The sequence below is a fragment of the Brassica oleracea genome, chromosome C3, assembly GCF_000695525.1.
Source record: "Brassica oleracea var. oleracea cultivar TO1000 chromosome C3, BOL, whole genome shotgun sequence".
Lineage (NCBI taxonomy): Eukaryota > Viridiplantae > Streptophyta > Magnoliopsida > Brassicales > Brassicaceae > Brassica > Brassica oleracea.
This window is the reverse complement of record NC_027750.1, coordinates 37,820,851-37,833,843: the sequence shown is the minus strand read 5'-3', so window position 1 is coordinate 37,833,843 and position 12,993 is coordinate 37,820,851. Positions and strand designations below refer to the sequence as shown.

Here is a 12,993-nt window from a genome sequence, read left to right as displayed (position 1 = left end):
ACATATCCTGAGAGAAGACAGATCCATAGAGAAGACGTCGCCAGAGAGAAAATGGAGCGACAAAGAACTAGTGATCCGTTGGAGAGAGAACACGGAGTGAGACAGACGACGGACCGAGAGCGACGACGGCCTCACAGACGGAGATGGAGCAACCGAGACGACGGAGTGAGACTAGTCGGAGTCGTCGAGAGAGAGGAGAAGAGAGAAGACGGAGAAAACGAGAGAGAAGCCCTTTGATTTTTTCGCGAAACCCCGACCGAAGGAGAGAGACAAAAACGAGAACGGTCCAATGATTGATTGCCACGTAAGACTTCTTACCATTACTAAAACTCCCAATTTAAACACCGCTCCTTTCTTTTTTCGCTATTTTTCATTTATTTATTTGGTCATTTTCTTTAGAACTCCCTAGCAAGGACCACCGATGTTCATGCTCTAAGGGCACTATATGTCATGATTAATAATAACAACTTTAAGTTTACAACAAGAATCAACTTTTCATGAAACGTTTTCTTAATAAAGTAAAAATACATGTCCCTATCATATAACAAGTAACAGCAAGGGAGGCTTATGACCTAGGAGGTGTTTCGTTACGGTCATCACCTCGACGTGACCACCGAGCAGAACCAGCTCTAGCCAAACCCGAATAGTAATCTCCAACGTTTGCAACGAACAACGGATCTCTCTCCTCGATCTTAAGAGGGTCGTAACGATTCGAACCATGATCACTCCCTTCATCAGACTGCTCCAAGTCTTGTGTTAAATCTTCCATTGTTTTCTTCAGATTAGCCTTACTCATCTGTGCAGCTTCTCCTGTTGATATCCCTACCATTGTTATCTTTGGTAAGAAAGGACTCCTCTGCATTTCTCTCTCTCTACTTTCCATCTCCCTGAAAAAATACTTGTGTTTCTTAACCATTTGTATACTCTCTTTTAGAACATTTTGTTTTCAAACGTTGGAGAACAATGGTTACCTTTGACCTGATGAATCCTTTTGCGCGTTAAGCCAATCTCGAAAAGGAAACCAGAGACTTTGCTGCCTCTTTTCCTCCTCGCTTGGACTGCCGTCTTCTACTTTAAGCAGTGATGCAGAGGAGTCTGAATCACCAAGACATTTGGTTGTTGACCCTGGCGCTCGTTGGATTGATAACGCGCTCCTACGAGCAATGAGGAAGAAAAAGTAAACCAATTAATGACAAACGCGAGGCATTTTACGAGTGTTTAGGTGTTGGAAATTAAACTACTACCGCTTTCACTCAACCAATTTCCAAGAAAACGGAAAGCCTAAGAAGCAAAAAGAACAACAGATGCATGCATACCTTCTTTCAAAAGAATCGACGAGATAAGGTAACTTTGGCTGGATGCCTGTGGCTTTCCGGAACCATCGACTACCTAGAAGCACTCTGTCTACGGCGTAAAGGAGCTGAATCTCAGCAGCCTTTGCCACAACACTCAGAGGAATTCCAGAAGTGCCGATCTCTTCCATGGCTTCTTGAACCTGCAATTTGATTAACAAAATAGAACAACAACCACAAGTTTTTTAGATATTCAAAGAAACGACCCAACAAAAGTCATTATCAATATTTTGTCTGCTAGAAATAATGAGCTATCCACAAGCACCAAGCAACTAACAGATTCTGTTCCGGCAAGTCACATTCCTGATTATTATAATACCACGGTCAATTGTCATCTTTACTTTTATCCTAAAATGAATCAATCTGTGTACCTCAGGCGGCTCTAGCATGCTGTCTCCCATCTCTTCCATAATCTCTGAAGTTAAGCTGTCATCAACAACATCTCGTCTTCGTTGCACGTGCCGGGTTTGGATTAAAGTATGGAAATGTTGATCCACTGACTCTTCAAGAATGTTATCTAGTACCGCTTTATCAAAGAAATATGGGGTATACCTGGTAAAAGGTAGAACACTTTAGATACTAATATCAATCCCAGTTAATTTTTCTTACTATTGATAAATTCTTGAAGAAAAAATTTGCACAACTGTCAAATTAAACAACAGCAGCCAAGTCCGCACGAGAATTTTAAAGCTAAGCAGATTGAATTGAGGAAACCATCAACCAAAAAAAACTGGAGGGAAATGACGCCAGAGAACGAGAAAAGCAAATATAATTACACTTCCTACCAAATTCATATAATAGTGTTTTTCATCAGTAAAGCTCACCACTTAATCCCATCTGAAGTTGCAACAGCAATATCCAAGTTTTGAGCACCGAAAACAGGAACCCCATCCACCCTTTGCTTTTTCTCATTTGGTGGCATTGACTTGAGAAGTTTGTTGGCAGCCTTGACCTGCAAATCAGATATCATTTCAGCTAGGAAGTAGGAATATGGTAATAAAGGGGACATAGAAATGCATGTCACACTGGAGCATCTCCTACCTGTCTCTCATTTGGAACAAACTGAAATAAGTGAGGCTTCTCCTGAGAAAAAAAGAAATGAAACAAATTAAATTCAGTATCTGAATATCTCCTACGTTAAAGCATAAATACATACATACTAGTGCCAATGGAGGCCTACCTTGAAATGCTCATAGGCCAAATCAAGTCGACAAGCTCCAACCACTCCGCTTGGAATATTTAGTTTTTTAACATATGAAACTGTGAGAACACACATACACGTCAGGGAAAAACGGAAACCAGAAAACATTGCTTAATCATGCAGAAAGTAAAAGAACATGGTTTGCTACTGTGAGTTATAGGAGAGAAAAGGAAAATGAAAGTTCCATTCATTTCAAATTACACAAGTAGCATCTAGAGACTTATTACTGCAAATTGGTAAAATAACTAAAAAAAAGCTTACAAAGGGAACTGTGAGTGCACCTGCATCACCAAGATCCATGAAAAATCGGAAGACAGGGCCTTTCCTCTCGCTCTTAGTGATAGTTGAAAACATTTTCTTTAGCCACTCTGGTGTTCTGCACATCAGTAGAGAAACAAGCATGAGTACACAAAAGGTACATATGTTTGTCCACTCATCTAACTCAGAGCCTGACTTGCTCTACTGATTAGTTCCCCAAAACGTATCCAATTTCATCGACAACACGTAAATCACCTCACACACTAGTTCAAATCCAATATATAGAGTAGTAAAGATTCAAGAACTATCATTCAGATAGAGATATCTGTAAACAGCTAATCTTAAAAAAAAAAAAAAAAAAAAAAAAAAAAAACCTTAAAAAATTGAACCTTTCCATGGAACCTGACACTGAGATGAAAGTGAATAAGAGTAGTAACCTCTTGGAGATGAAAGGAATATCGAAGTGCGTAGAAACCGCCATCAGACCAGTCCCAGTAAGGTCACACATACTGAACACCTGTCCCACGAAAGCCGGTCCACCGCGTTTCCCATCTGAGCTGAGAGATGATATCCTCACCGTCGAATTAAGCCCGGAAGATGACGTGGATGTGGATGAATCGTTCTTGACCGTCGACTCGAACGGAGAGACGTCCGAGAATCTAAGTGGGAGGCATACGCGAGACGGCGTCGTTTTGGGAGGGAATAGAGGAATTATAGAAAAGATAGAGGTTGCGGCGCCGTGGAGAATCTCGGCGGCGTTGTAGCGGCGATGAATCTTATCCGGCGAATCCATGTTCTGATTGTTCGGCCTCTCGCTCGCTGTCTTGTTGTGCGCAAAACATATTCGATCAGTTTTTTTTTCTTTTTGTAATTTGAACGGCCGAAGCCTTTACATTATGTTGTTGGAAACTACCAGCCCATTACAAATAAAGCCCAACAACCTAAAGCTAATCCTTTCATAACCTTGCAAGTTAAGCTATAATGTAGATGAAACAAATGAAAAAGATTATGGTGATGATAAAAGAGAGAATACAGGAAGAAAATATGGGGATACTTCTTGATAAATTGTTTTTTGAAGTATGCTCAAAGAGCTCACATAGGCAGGTGTGGTTGTACCAAAGTACTAAACTGTGCATAATATAGTTTCATTGGTTTGCATACCAAACCGGAAATTGATTGGGAATGAAAGTAAGAGATGATGCAAGTGGAATTGTTCTATGACATTTTCTGTGTCATAACGACAGTCGGCCTAACACGGTTGCTACCCTTGCTTTGGAACCCTTCCTCAAACCCTTCATCTTCCTAAATTTATGCTTTTGCTGTGGAATCAGCTTCATCGCTCTAACTTTTTGACTGTTTTTTCTTCTGGTGGCTCGGTTGATGGTGTGTCTATCATCAGTTGTCCACCCTTGAGCCAAATGAGCGTCAGTGTCTACTTCAACTTTGTAGCGTTTATGATTTGGATTCCACACAATAAATAAAACAATGTTAGCAAACACACAAAATTTCAATTATTCTGATCTGAACTGAAGTGCTCTCACTTAGGTGGATTAGCCATGGGAGGTTCCAGGAAAATTAACAACCTTAGGCCTCTTAGCTGACAAAAATGGAAACAAGTGAGTTAATGTCACCAAATCTGAAAACATGAAGCAAAAACTGAGATCTCTCGTTTAATCACAGTAACAAGTCCTATATGTCCATTCACTGAGAAACTCGGAGCAAACACACTAAACCTTAAAAAATATTCTAAAATTCCTATTTGACAAACTTATCATGTACCTGAAATAGTAGCAACAAGTGTAGCAAGAATCTCATGAGTTGGAAGTTGTGTTTAAGTGTCACTCTTCAGCATAACATCTGAAATTACAAACCAATCATAAATTTATAGAAACAAAACACTGAAACAAGTATACAAACCTATAGTTCTTAACAAAAACAACACACAAAGCTTACGTTTAAGAGAATCTAAAACAAGTTTACGTGAGTAATACAATAGTTCATTGAAACAAAATTACACATGAAAAAGTAAAATGATTTTAAAGCTTGTCTCTATCACATTTATAACACATCTGAGTTGGTAGCAAAGGCTAAATCGAACACTAAATATTTCCAGATTTGATGATGTTAACCTATTTACTTCCATTTTTTGTCAAGTAAAGGGTTCAAGGTTGTTAATTTTCCTTAATAACCTCCCAAACTTAATCCATATAAGTGCAAGCAATTTAGATTTATTCAAAGTAGTTGTATTTTTGTTTCGGTAGCATTGTTTTTACTTTATTCTCTCGAAATACAGGCTAGAAAAATAACAGAATTGAAGTCTCACATTGAGACTTAGTTGGCTCAAGGGTGAGATTTGCATAATCTGCATGAATAATAATTTGTACGAGCTTTGAGCAATTCAAAACCCTCTTATATCTGAAATGTTGTATGTATATACGAAATGTAGGTTTCAAATGGAATTGAAATGATGATACATATTCGAAACCAGTTAAAACTTATAAAATAGTAATGTTGAGAATACAACAATTTATTAATTTATAAAATTATTAGTTGAGAAAAAGTCTTTTCCTTATATTTATATACTTTGAAAGTAGGGCAAATCTCCAAAATAGCACATTTCTAAGTTTATATAACAAAAATAGAATTCAAAAACTAAAATGACCAAAATAGCATTATATCTTTTGAAAATTTTAATTTTTTTATTTTTCAAAATTTGAAATCTTATCCCCAAAACCTCATTTCTCAACCCTAAACCCTAAACCCTAAACCCTAAACCCTAAACCCTAAACCCTAAACCCTAAACCCTAAACCCTAAATTCTAAACTCCACCCTTTAACTCTAAACCCTAAATTTGTGACTTTTGATAAAACATTAAGTGCTATTTTTGTGACTTTTGACCTTGAGTGCTAGTTTGGGAACAAAAATTTGATTTAGTGCTATTTTTGTCTTTTTCTCTTAAAAGTATGTTTTATGTTAAATAAAAAGAAAATTATTTCACAATTATATATGATAAATTTTATAATTTCGAATTTTCTTCTTTTCTTATTAAATTATTTGATTATGTATATGAGATATAATATATTAATATAAGTGTGCTTTTAGCTGTAATTGATAAAATAAAATCAAAAGATTTTGAAATGTTAAGAAAAAATGAAAATGGACAATATTGTGAATAAAATAATTAATTTTTTTATATATATTTATCTAATTATATGTATTGATTATTAGTTGCTGGTTTTAGTAGAACCATATATTTACATCACAAAAAATATTTTATTGTTTTATCGGACAATGCTATTTTTGAACCATCATGATTTGAGACCTATCAATCTATCAGATATTAATTTGTAGAATCTCTTCGTAACCTGATTTTCTTATTTGAATTGCAGCGAACTTTCAGAGTTTCAACCCTTGAGAAGACAACACATAATGATTTCCAGAAGCTTGCCTCAGCAATATACATGCAAGTCAGCTTATAAATGGGTGACTATCTTTGTGACCGGATCACGTAGTTTGTCTTGTCTTATGTAGAACGTTCTGGCATGTGGCTTTTGATAGTCTTTATCCTCTCAGAATTGGTTAGTATAGTACTTCACTATATGTTCCGTTTTGTTGACCGTTTTCTTCCAAACAGGAGCTTTGTTGTGACCAAAGGGTTCGGGTGGGGATGGGCCGGGGTCATTTGGCTCTACAACATTGTATTCTACATTTCTCTAACATATTGCTTTTTATAAGTATCTTTCTAAGTTATGTTTCCTTTTTCCTGTTGTATTATGAGGAATGACAGAAATAGAAACATGAAACGCAAGACAACTTTTTATTTGCAATACATTTGATGTTATAAACTCTCTTTTCTCCACAATGATAGAACGAAAGAGATGTGATCACAGCATAGTAACCAGTAAGAAAAAAACAATATAAAGAGCTATGACAAGTATATGACTACCGCACTTCTCATTGGCTTACAACAAACAAGTTCAAGGGCGTAAGAGGATTGAAGCTGACCAAAAACTATGCCTTATAAATTCCAGAAGATGAGAAACCCATGATCATCAGACAGTATTCTTGTCTTGTTGTTTGATAGCATCTCCATTGGTTTCATAAGTTGTCACTTCATCATCACTTCCTTTGTATCTATACCATCTTGACATGACCAAGAAGTAAGCAAAATTAACCGCCAAGATTCCAGCGATCATGAAATAGAAGTAATCCAATCTTCCTTTGTTCAAATCCTCAGCTAACCAATTACCACCAGCCGAGTTCTGCGTCGTCCTGTGAACCATTGCAATCAAGAAGCTACCGAGGTAGCTTGAAACTCCTGCTCCTACATAGAAGATCGAACCAGCAAAACTCCTCATGTTCTCAGGGAATTGCTTGTAGTAAAACTCCATCTGTCCAATAGCTCCAAACGCCTCGGCTATACCCGCAAGGGCGAGTTGTGGGATCAGCCACATAGCTGACATTGAGGAGATTTCTCCCTTCCTTGGAGCCATACCAAGTGTTGGTTTAGTCAGCGCGAACGTTCTCCTCCGTTCCTCGACGAAACCTGAGACTATCAAGCTAACAAAGGCGAAGAAAATACCGGTTCCAATCCTCTGCAAGAGCGTTATCCCCGTGTCTATACCGGTTATTCTTCTTAAGGTAGGCACGAGCACACGGTCGTAGAATATGATGAAAACCGTCATTCCTGTCATCAAGAAGACAACGTAGGTGGCTGCCGGGATCACGAATCCTCTGGATCCTAAGCGACGGTCGCTCTGGAGGGCTTGGAAAACGGGGTAAGTCATTTGTTGCGTGATGGTTAAGTAATAGATGGATGCAGCAAACCATATAGGAAGCACTCTCACAATGCACTTCACTTCTTCAACTTGTTGCATTGTACAAAGCTTCCATGGATCCGCAGGCTTACCATCAGCCTCCAACTTGTCTTCCGGAGCCAAGATCGCAGCCTTATCAAGAAACCTGCCAAAACAGGAAACTTTCTCAGTAACCATATAACAAAAGTGGAAAGATATTAAAGATAAAACTAACTCTTGGCGTGTGTGTGTTTTGTTACCTAAACTGGTCGGTGTATTTGAGTTTGGAGTTTGCGTATTTTGGTGGGTAGTAGTTGTAAAGGTTAAGCCAAGGCTCTTTCGTTGGCTTTAACCCACGTTTCTTGATTGCAACCGCTATAACTTGAGCTATACCAGCCAATGGACTACCTGAGGCTTTGATCTTCACATACAACTTATCTCCAGCAAAGAAAATCACGCAGGCCAAGAACATGAGAACGACCGGGATGGTTAAACCGATGGTCCAGCTGACATTGGACTGGATATAGACGATTAGTGTCAGCGACAGGATCTGCGCGAACGTGAAGGTGAAGAAGTACCAATTGAAGAAACTATCGATGCCTCGTTTTCCTGACTCGCTCTTGGGGTTAAACTGATCAGCCCCGAAAGCTAGATTACATGGTCTAATCCCGCCTGCTCCAACTACAAGAAAGCCGAGACCCAGCAGTAGAAACGCTATCTGGCCGCCACTTGGCCCGATACATGAGAGAGCTGTTCCGCATGGAGCTGGATGTAATTGTGGCACTGCAGCTGTCAATAGTATCACAAGTGATCCCTACAAAAAAGAACAACAATTATCAGATTTTTACGGTTGTTAAACTAAGAACGCTTGTGGAGCAAGAAAGATTGCAAAGGAATGATCATTACAAGAAAACAGGCGATGACAGCGACGGTTAGAGTCTTGTATCGACCGAAGTAAGTGTCGCAGAGGAAAGCAGCAACGAAGGTTCCGAAGTTGATTGTGCCACTGAATGCATTGATGATTGTTGCAGCTGTGATACTCTTCATGTTGAAGACGGCAGTTAAATAAACCAAAAGGTTTGATAGTGTTCCAATGATCCCAAGCTTCTCGAACGTCTCATTTCCTGATGATACCAACAAACAAAACCAAGATGATCATAAGACTTTGATCTCATATGCCTCAAGCTTTGCATGAATCATACAGTTGATTCTTGATCAGTTATGTTCTGAAACCTTCTCAAATTCTAGATCTCACTCTCTTTTTTTAATTTTCTTGAAAAACTGGTTGACTAAGTCAAAGCTTTTGACAACAGTACAGAGAATCTCACGAATTTTTTTTTTAAAAATCAAACCAATAGCAAGACTGATGTTTTCCTCTTCATTTCTTCTGACTATTGATTATTTATTTTGGAAAAAACATGAAAAGCAATAAAAAATAGTCTTTTTTTCTTGGAACAAAAGAAGAAAGTTTATAAAAAAAAGTTTGTGTTACCAATGATAAAGGGCATGACTTTCCAGCCTCTGTAAACGACTTTGGTCTCCCCAACTTCTTCCTCAACAGAATCAACCGCCATAACAGAGCCATCGTACACGGCGGAGGGGGGCTTTTGGTGATCCGTTGACTCGACTTCTAGAGGCTTTCTCTCCATTTTTGCTGCTCGAGATTATAGTTACAACTACTAAAATAGTAGTTAAAATTTGTACTTTCTTTATAATATGTATGGTGTGTTATCTAAAAGGCTAATGATGACCCTGTTCTTCATTCTTAGACCTGTCTCTATTTATAGTGGTAAGAAGAAGGAGGATGGTGGGTGGAGATGTTGGAATCCAGACAAAATGGTCATTTGTGAATGTGGCCACGAAAGAGAGCTGTGTTAGTGATTAGAATATTGATTAAACATTAATTAATGAAAGTTTTTTTTTCTCTCTTTTTCTTCCGAGATTAAACTTTGTAAAAACTAAAAATCCAAAAAAAAATTAAAAAGAACTAACAATCCATGAAAATCTAGATTCCATTACAAGTGTTGTGTTTAAGCTCTCCGTCCATTTTAATTTTTAAGTCCACTTATTTTCCATCATCCAGTTTTAATTTATTTATCCTTCTTCTTCTTTATTATTTTGACATTTTATTTCTATCCATTTCGTTCTTTTTTACTCCATAAATTTTATGTATTTATATAGATATTTTTTACTTTACGTCGATAAATCATAGGAACTATATTCCATTAGTCTTTGAAAATCAAATGAACCTGAACTCAATACAAATATTTAAAACTTAATAGTTGAAATTCATTGTTAATAATTTTTTGATATTCGTAAAAAATTTATTAACTTATGTTCATGAAAATAATACATGATATAATTCAAAATTCATAGATCGACAACATTTTACCATTCAAAAATATGTATTAGTATTATCCTTTGACCAAGCTTAAAAATACAATTTTGGTTTTGGTTCTTAGTTTCTACTCCCTCTGTTCCTAAATATAAGATGTTTAGATAGAAACACATATTAAAAAAATTATTTTTTGTCTAGAAAATATCATTAAAACTATAAATTAATAGTATTCAACCAATTACAAAATAGACTATTAAAATATGATTTGTTATACAGTTTTTAATAAAGTAAAAATTACCTAGAAAAATGAAAATATCTTATATATTGGAACATCAAAATTTTGTAAAACATCCTAATTTTAGGAACAGAGGTAATATTAAATAACATTTGATCGGTGCACCATAGGTTAAGTCAAATTAGTTAGTGATAGAATTTTCTACACGTAAATCTACACGTAACACTGCCATTTATTGGTTCTTGGTTTATTTGGTCAAACCATTTATTGGTTCTATTCATTAAAAATGTCAAATTGTGTTATCCTTTTGAGCTTGATATTCACTAAAACGTCAGTGAACCTATCCTCTTCTTTTTTGCACAAGGTGTCAACTAGACATGACACCAATGAGGATGGGTACCATTTTTCAATCTCCTCAACTCGAGCTTTCAATTCACCTTTAATCCCTTTCGTTTTACCCATCTGGTCCACACCTAAAAATCCCACATTTTGGTAAAATGACGTTTTCGTATACATTATAATGTGAAAGAAAATGATGTGGATTCAATTTTTCTAAGTCCCACATTTAATGCCAACTAGGTGTAAGTGCCCGCGTCTACGGCCCAACCGGTTGGGTCTTTTTCATGCTCAAACCTAACTAATCCAACCAAGTCCTTAATACTGCTTCTTTGATCGCAACTAAACTAATACTCTATCCGTTCCTAAAAAATCCATATTTTAGAAAAAAAATTATTTCAAAAATATATATTTTTTATATTTTCAATGTATAAATTAAATGTAAATTGTAAACTTCAAAAAACATAATTGTTTTTATTAAGATTCTATTGGTGAAAACTTGTGGGAAATAATTGATTATGGAAAATAATGTATTAGTAACTAAAATTTGATATATTTTTTTAATAAGTGTGAAAATCCTAAAATATGAACTTTTTAGAAACAGAGTGAAGTAAATAAAAACGTCAAAGTTTTAAATTGAAGTCGGTTGTGTCCTTTGATAGATTTCCTAGCTTGAAATTACCTTATAATATTTCTAGCTAGATCCGTGTATAGCATTTTAAGTCAACTAGGTAGTTTTTTTTTGTCAACTAGGTAGTTACTTATATACATAATTGTTTATATATTAGTATTACCTTGGCAAGCCGGTTACACTTCATTTTTTGGAACTATATACACAGAAGTCAAACTCCTTTTTAGGATGAATTTATTCAATAATCAAAATATGTGTAGCACATCAGTTATACATAATATAAGCAAATAAAATAACAAAAATGTATTTTCTTCAACAACCAGAACGCCAGTTGGGTCTATACCGTTAGAAGAGTCGGACGTGACATGATAGTACGTATCTATTATATCTTGTTCAATCGGATTACTAGCACAAATAAAAAAACAAAAACAAAGTATAATACTTTACTTTTTCAGATTTCTGTCTAAGAAAACCGCTTAGATTTAATACTTGCACTCCGATATGAAAATAAAACAACGGTGTAGTTTGAAGGGTTTATTTGCTAAATAGCTAAAAATAAAGTAAAATTAGATTTTTAGAGATACAGTAGAGAGAAATAGGAAGAGAAACTAGTAGAGAGGAAGTGTTTTTAGTTAATCAGTGAATTTTGTTTTTTTTTTTGTGTCTATTGGGTGCAATTTCTCTAGTTTGAAAGCCGAGCACCACTCGAACACATACGTATAAGCAACTAGGCATGCTTAAATATGAAAAGGACTACCGCAAGGGTTGAAAACTTTACTCATTTCACGACTCTTAGTTTTTTTTTGTCAACTGCTATGCTTTTCATTAAAGCTTTTGGACTAGAATGGAGTATAAAATAGGCTTTAAGCCCAACACACTAACAAACAAAATATAGTACAATAATTTCTTAAAACACGTGTGTGGAAACTGAAGAGTAATTGCGACGTGGCAATTGTTGGTGTATTGAGAGACACGTAAGTCATCTTCACCGTCCTTCTCACCGTCGCTTGACTTCTTCGCCGCTGCGGAGAAGATTCCGGCAACGCTTCTTCACCACAGCCACCGCATCAACTCGATTCGCCTGGTTCTTGTACTCCGATCATCTTTCACTCAACTGTGATCGAATAATCAGAGGGACCATCCTTCGCTGATGATAAACCAGAGGAAATCTTAGATCAGATGAAAACAGAATCTTTGTCGGACCGTATGAACGCCGACTCTGCTGAATCCATTCCAAAAAGATCTAATAAATCCCAACAAAACTCTTCTTCTCTTAGCAAAGATGCTTTCCCTTATGCCAAACTGGCTATTCTAAAATTGGTAAAGACTGAATCTTTTAAAAGAGAAGTAAAGTTGATTCTAGAAACATAGTATCCGATTAAAGGATCAACGAAATAAAAATGAAGAACGGTGAAAGATGTAGAAAACTTTTATTAATTTCAAAAGAAAATCGAAAAAGGATTAAACTTTAAGAACACGATTCGATTTGTTTTTGAAAGATCACATCAAAACTTCGCCGAACGAAGAGAAATCCGCTAGCCGGAAAACACAATCGCCAAAGCGAACAAAAGAAATCGATCTTTCGATCGAAAAGTATTTCACATCAAAACATAAGACAAATCTCTTTCTCCCTATGAAAGATAAGGGTGTGTGAACAGGGAAAGAAAGAGAGAGAGCTTTCTCTCTAAAGAGGAGAGAGAGCTCTCTTGTTAGACTCCTAGAGGGGGGGTTATTGGGCAAAGAATTCTAGAGGAATTATTAAATTTTGAGATTCCGTTGTTATTGGTTTGTGAATTTTTAAAATCTAAATAGAATTCATTGTTATTGGGGTGATGATTTTTAAATT

General features: G+C 36.2%; 2 protein-coding genes across 2 annotated transcripts; both read right to left on the bottom strand.

The window, feature by feature from the left end:
• Positions 1-437: 437 nt before the first annotated feature.
• On the bottom strand, positions 438-3,658 carry LOC106328130. The gene is made up of 9 exons (XM_013766503.1): positions 3,249-3,658; positions 2,835-2,929; positions 2,533-2,612; positions 2,394-2,435; positions 2,177-2,304; positions 1,724-1,904; positions 1,317-1,495; positions 972-1,154; positions 438-887 (listed from the first exon to the last, which is right to left on the bottom strand). The coding sequence occupies exons 1-9, from the start codon at positions 3,602-3,604 to the stop codon at positions 566-568; spliced, it is 1,566 nt and encodes a 521-aa protein (XP_013621957.1). The 5' UTR covers positions 3,605-3,658; the 3' UTR covers positions 438-565.
• A 2,951-nt stretch (positions 3,659-6,609) lies between these two features.
• Positions 6,610-9,455, bottom strand: LOC106335161 (protein NRT1/ PTR FAMILY 2.11). Its single transcript, XM_013773606.1, has 4 exons — positions 9,100-9,455; positions 8,514-8,731; positions 7,868-8,421; positions 6,610-7,773 (listed from the first exon to the last, which is right to left on the bottom strand). Exons 1-4 carry the CDS (start codon positions 9,254-9,256, stop codon positions 6,864-6,866), a joined length of 1,839 nt encoding a protein of 612 aa, XP_013629060.1. The 5' UTR covers positions 9,257-9,455; the 3' UTR covers positions 6,610-6,863.
• Between the last annotated feature and the right edge of the window lie 3,538 nt (positions 9,456-12,993).

Bases quoted from the DNA above. Each gene is read 5' to 3' on its own strand.
- LOC106328130 (XM_013766503.1), bottom strand. From the start codon at position 3,604: ATGGATTCGCCGGATAAGATTCATCGCCGCTACAACGCCGCCGAGATT. The intron at 2,436-2,532 runs GTAGGCCTCCAT...TTTTTTTCTCAG, and splicing joins TGGCCTATGAGCATTTCAAG to GAGAAGCCTCACTTATTTCA. The intron at 1,905-2,176 runs GTGAGCTTTACT...ACCTTTTACCAG, and splicing joins ACTTCAGATGGGATTAAGTG to GTATACCCCATATTTCTTTG.
- LOC106335161 (XM_013773606.1), bottom strand. From the start codon at position 9,256: ATGGAGAGAAAGCCTCTAGAAGTCGAGTCAACGGATCACCAAAAGCCC. The intron at 8,732-9,099 runs GTAACACAAACT...TGGTATCATCAG, and splicing joins AGTCATGCCCTTTATCATTG to GAAATGAGACGTTCGAGAAG. The intron at 7,774-7,867 runs GTAACAAAACAC...CTGTTTTGGCAG, and splicing joins AAATACACCGACCAGTTTAG to GTTTCTTGATAAGGCTGCGA.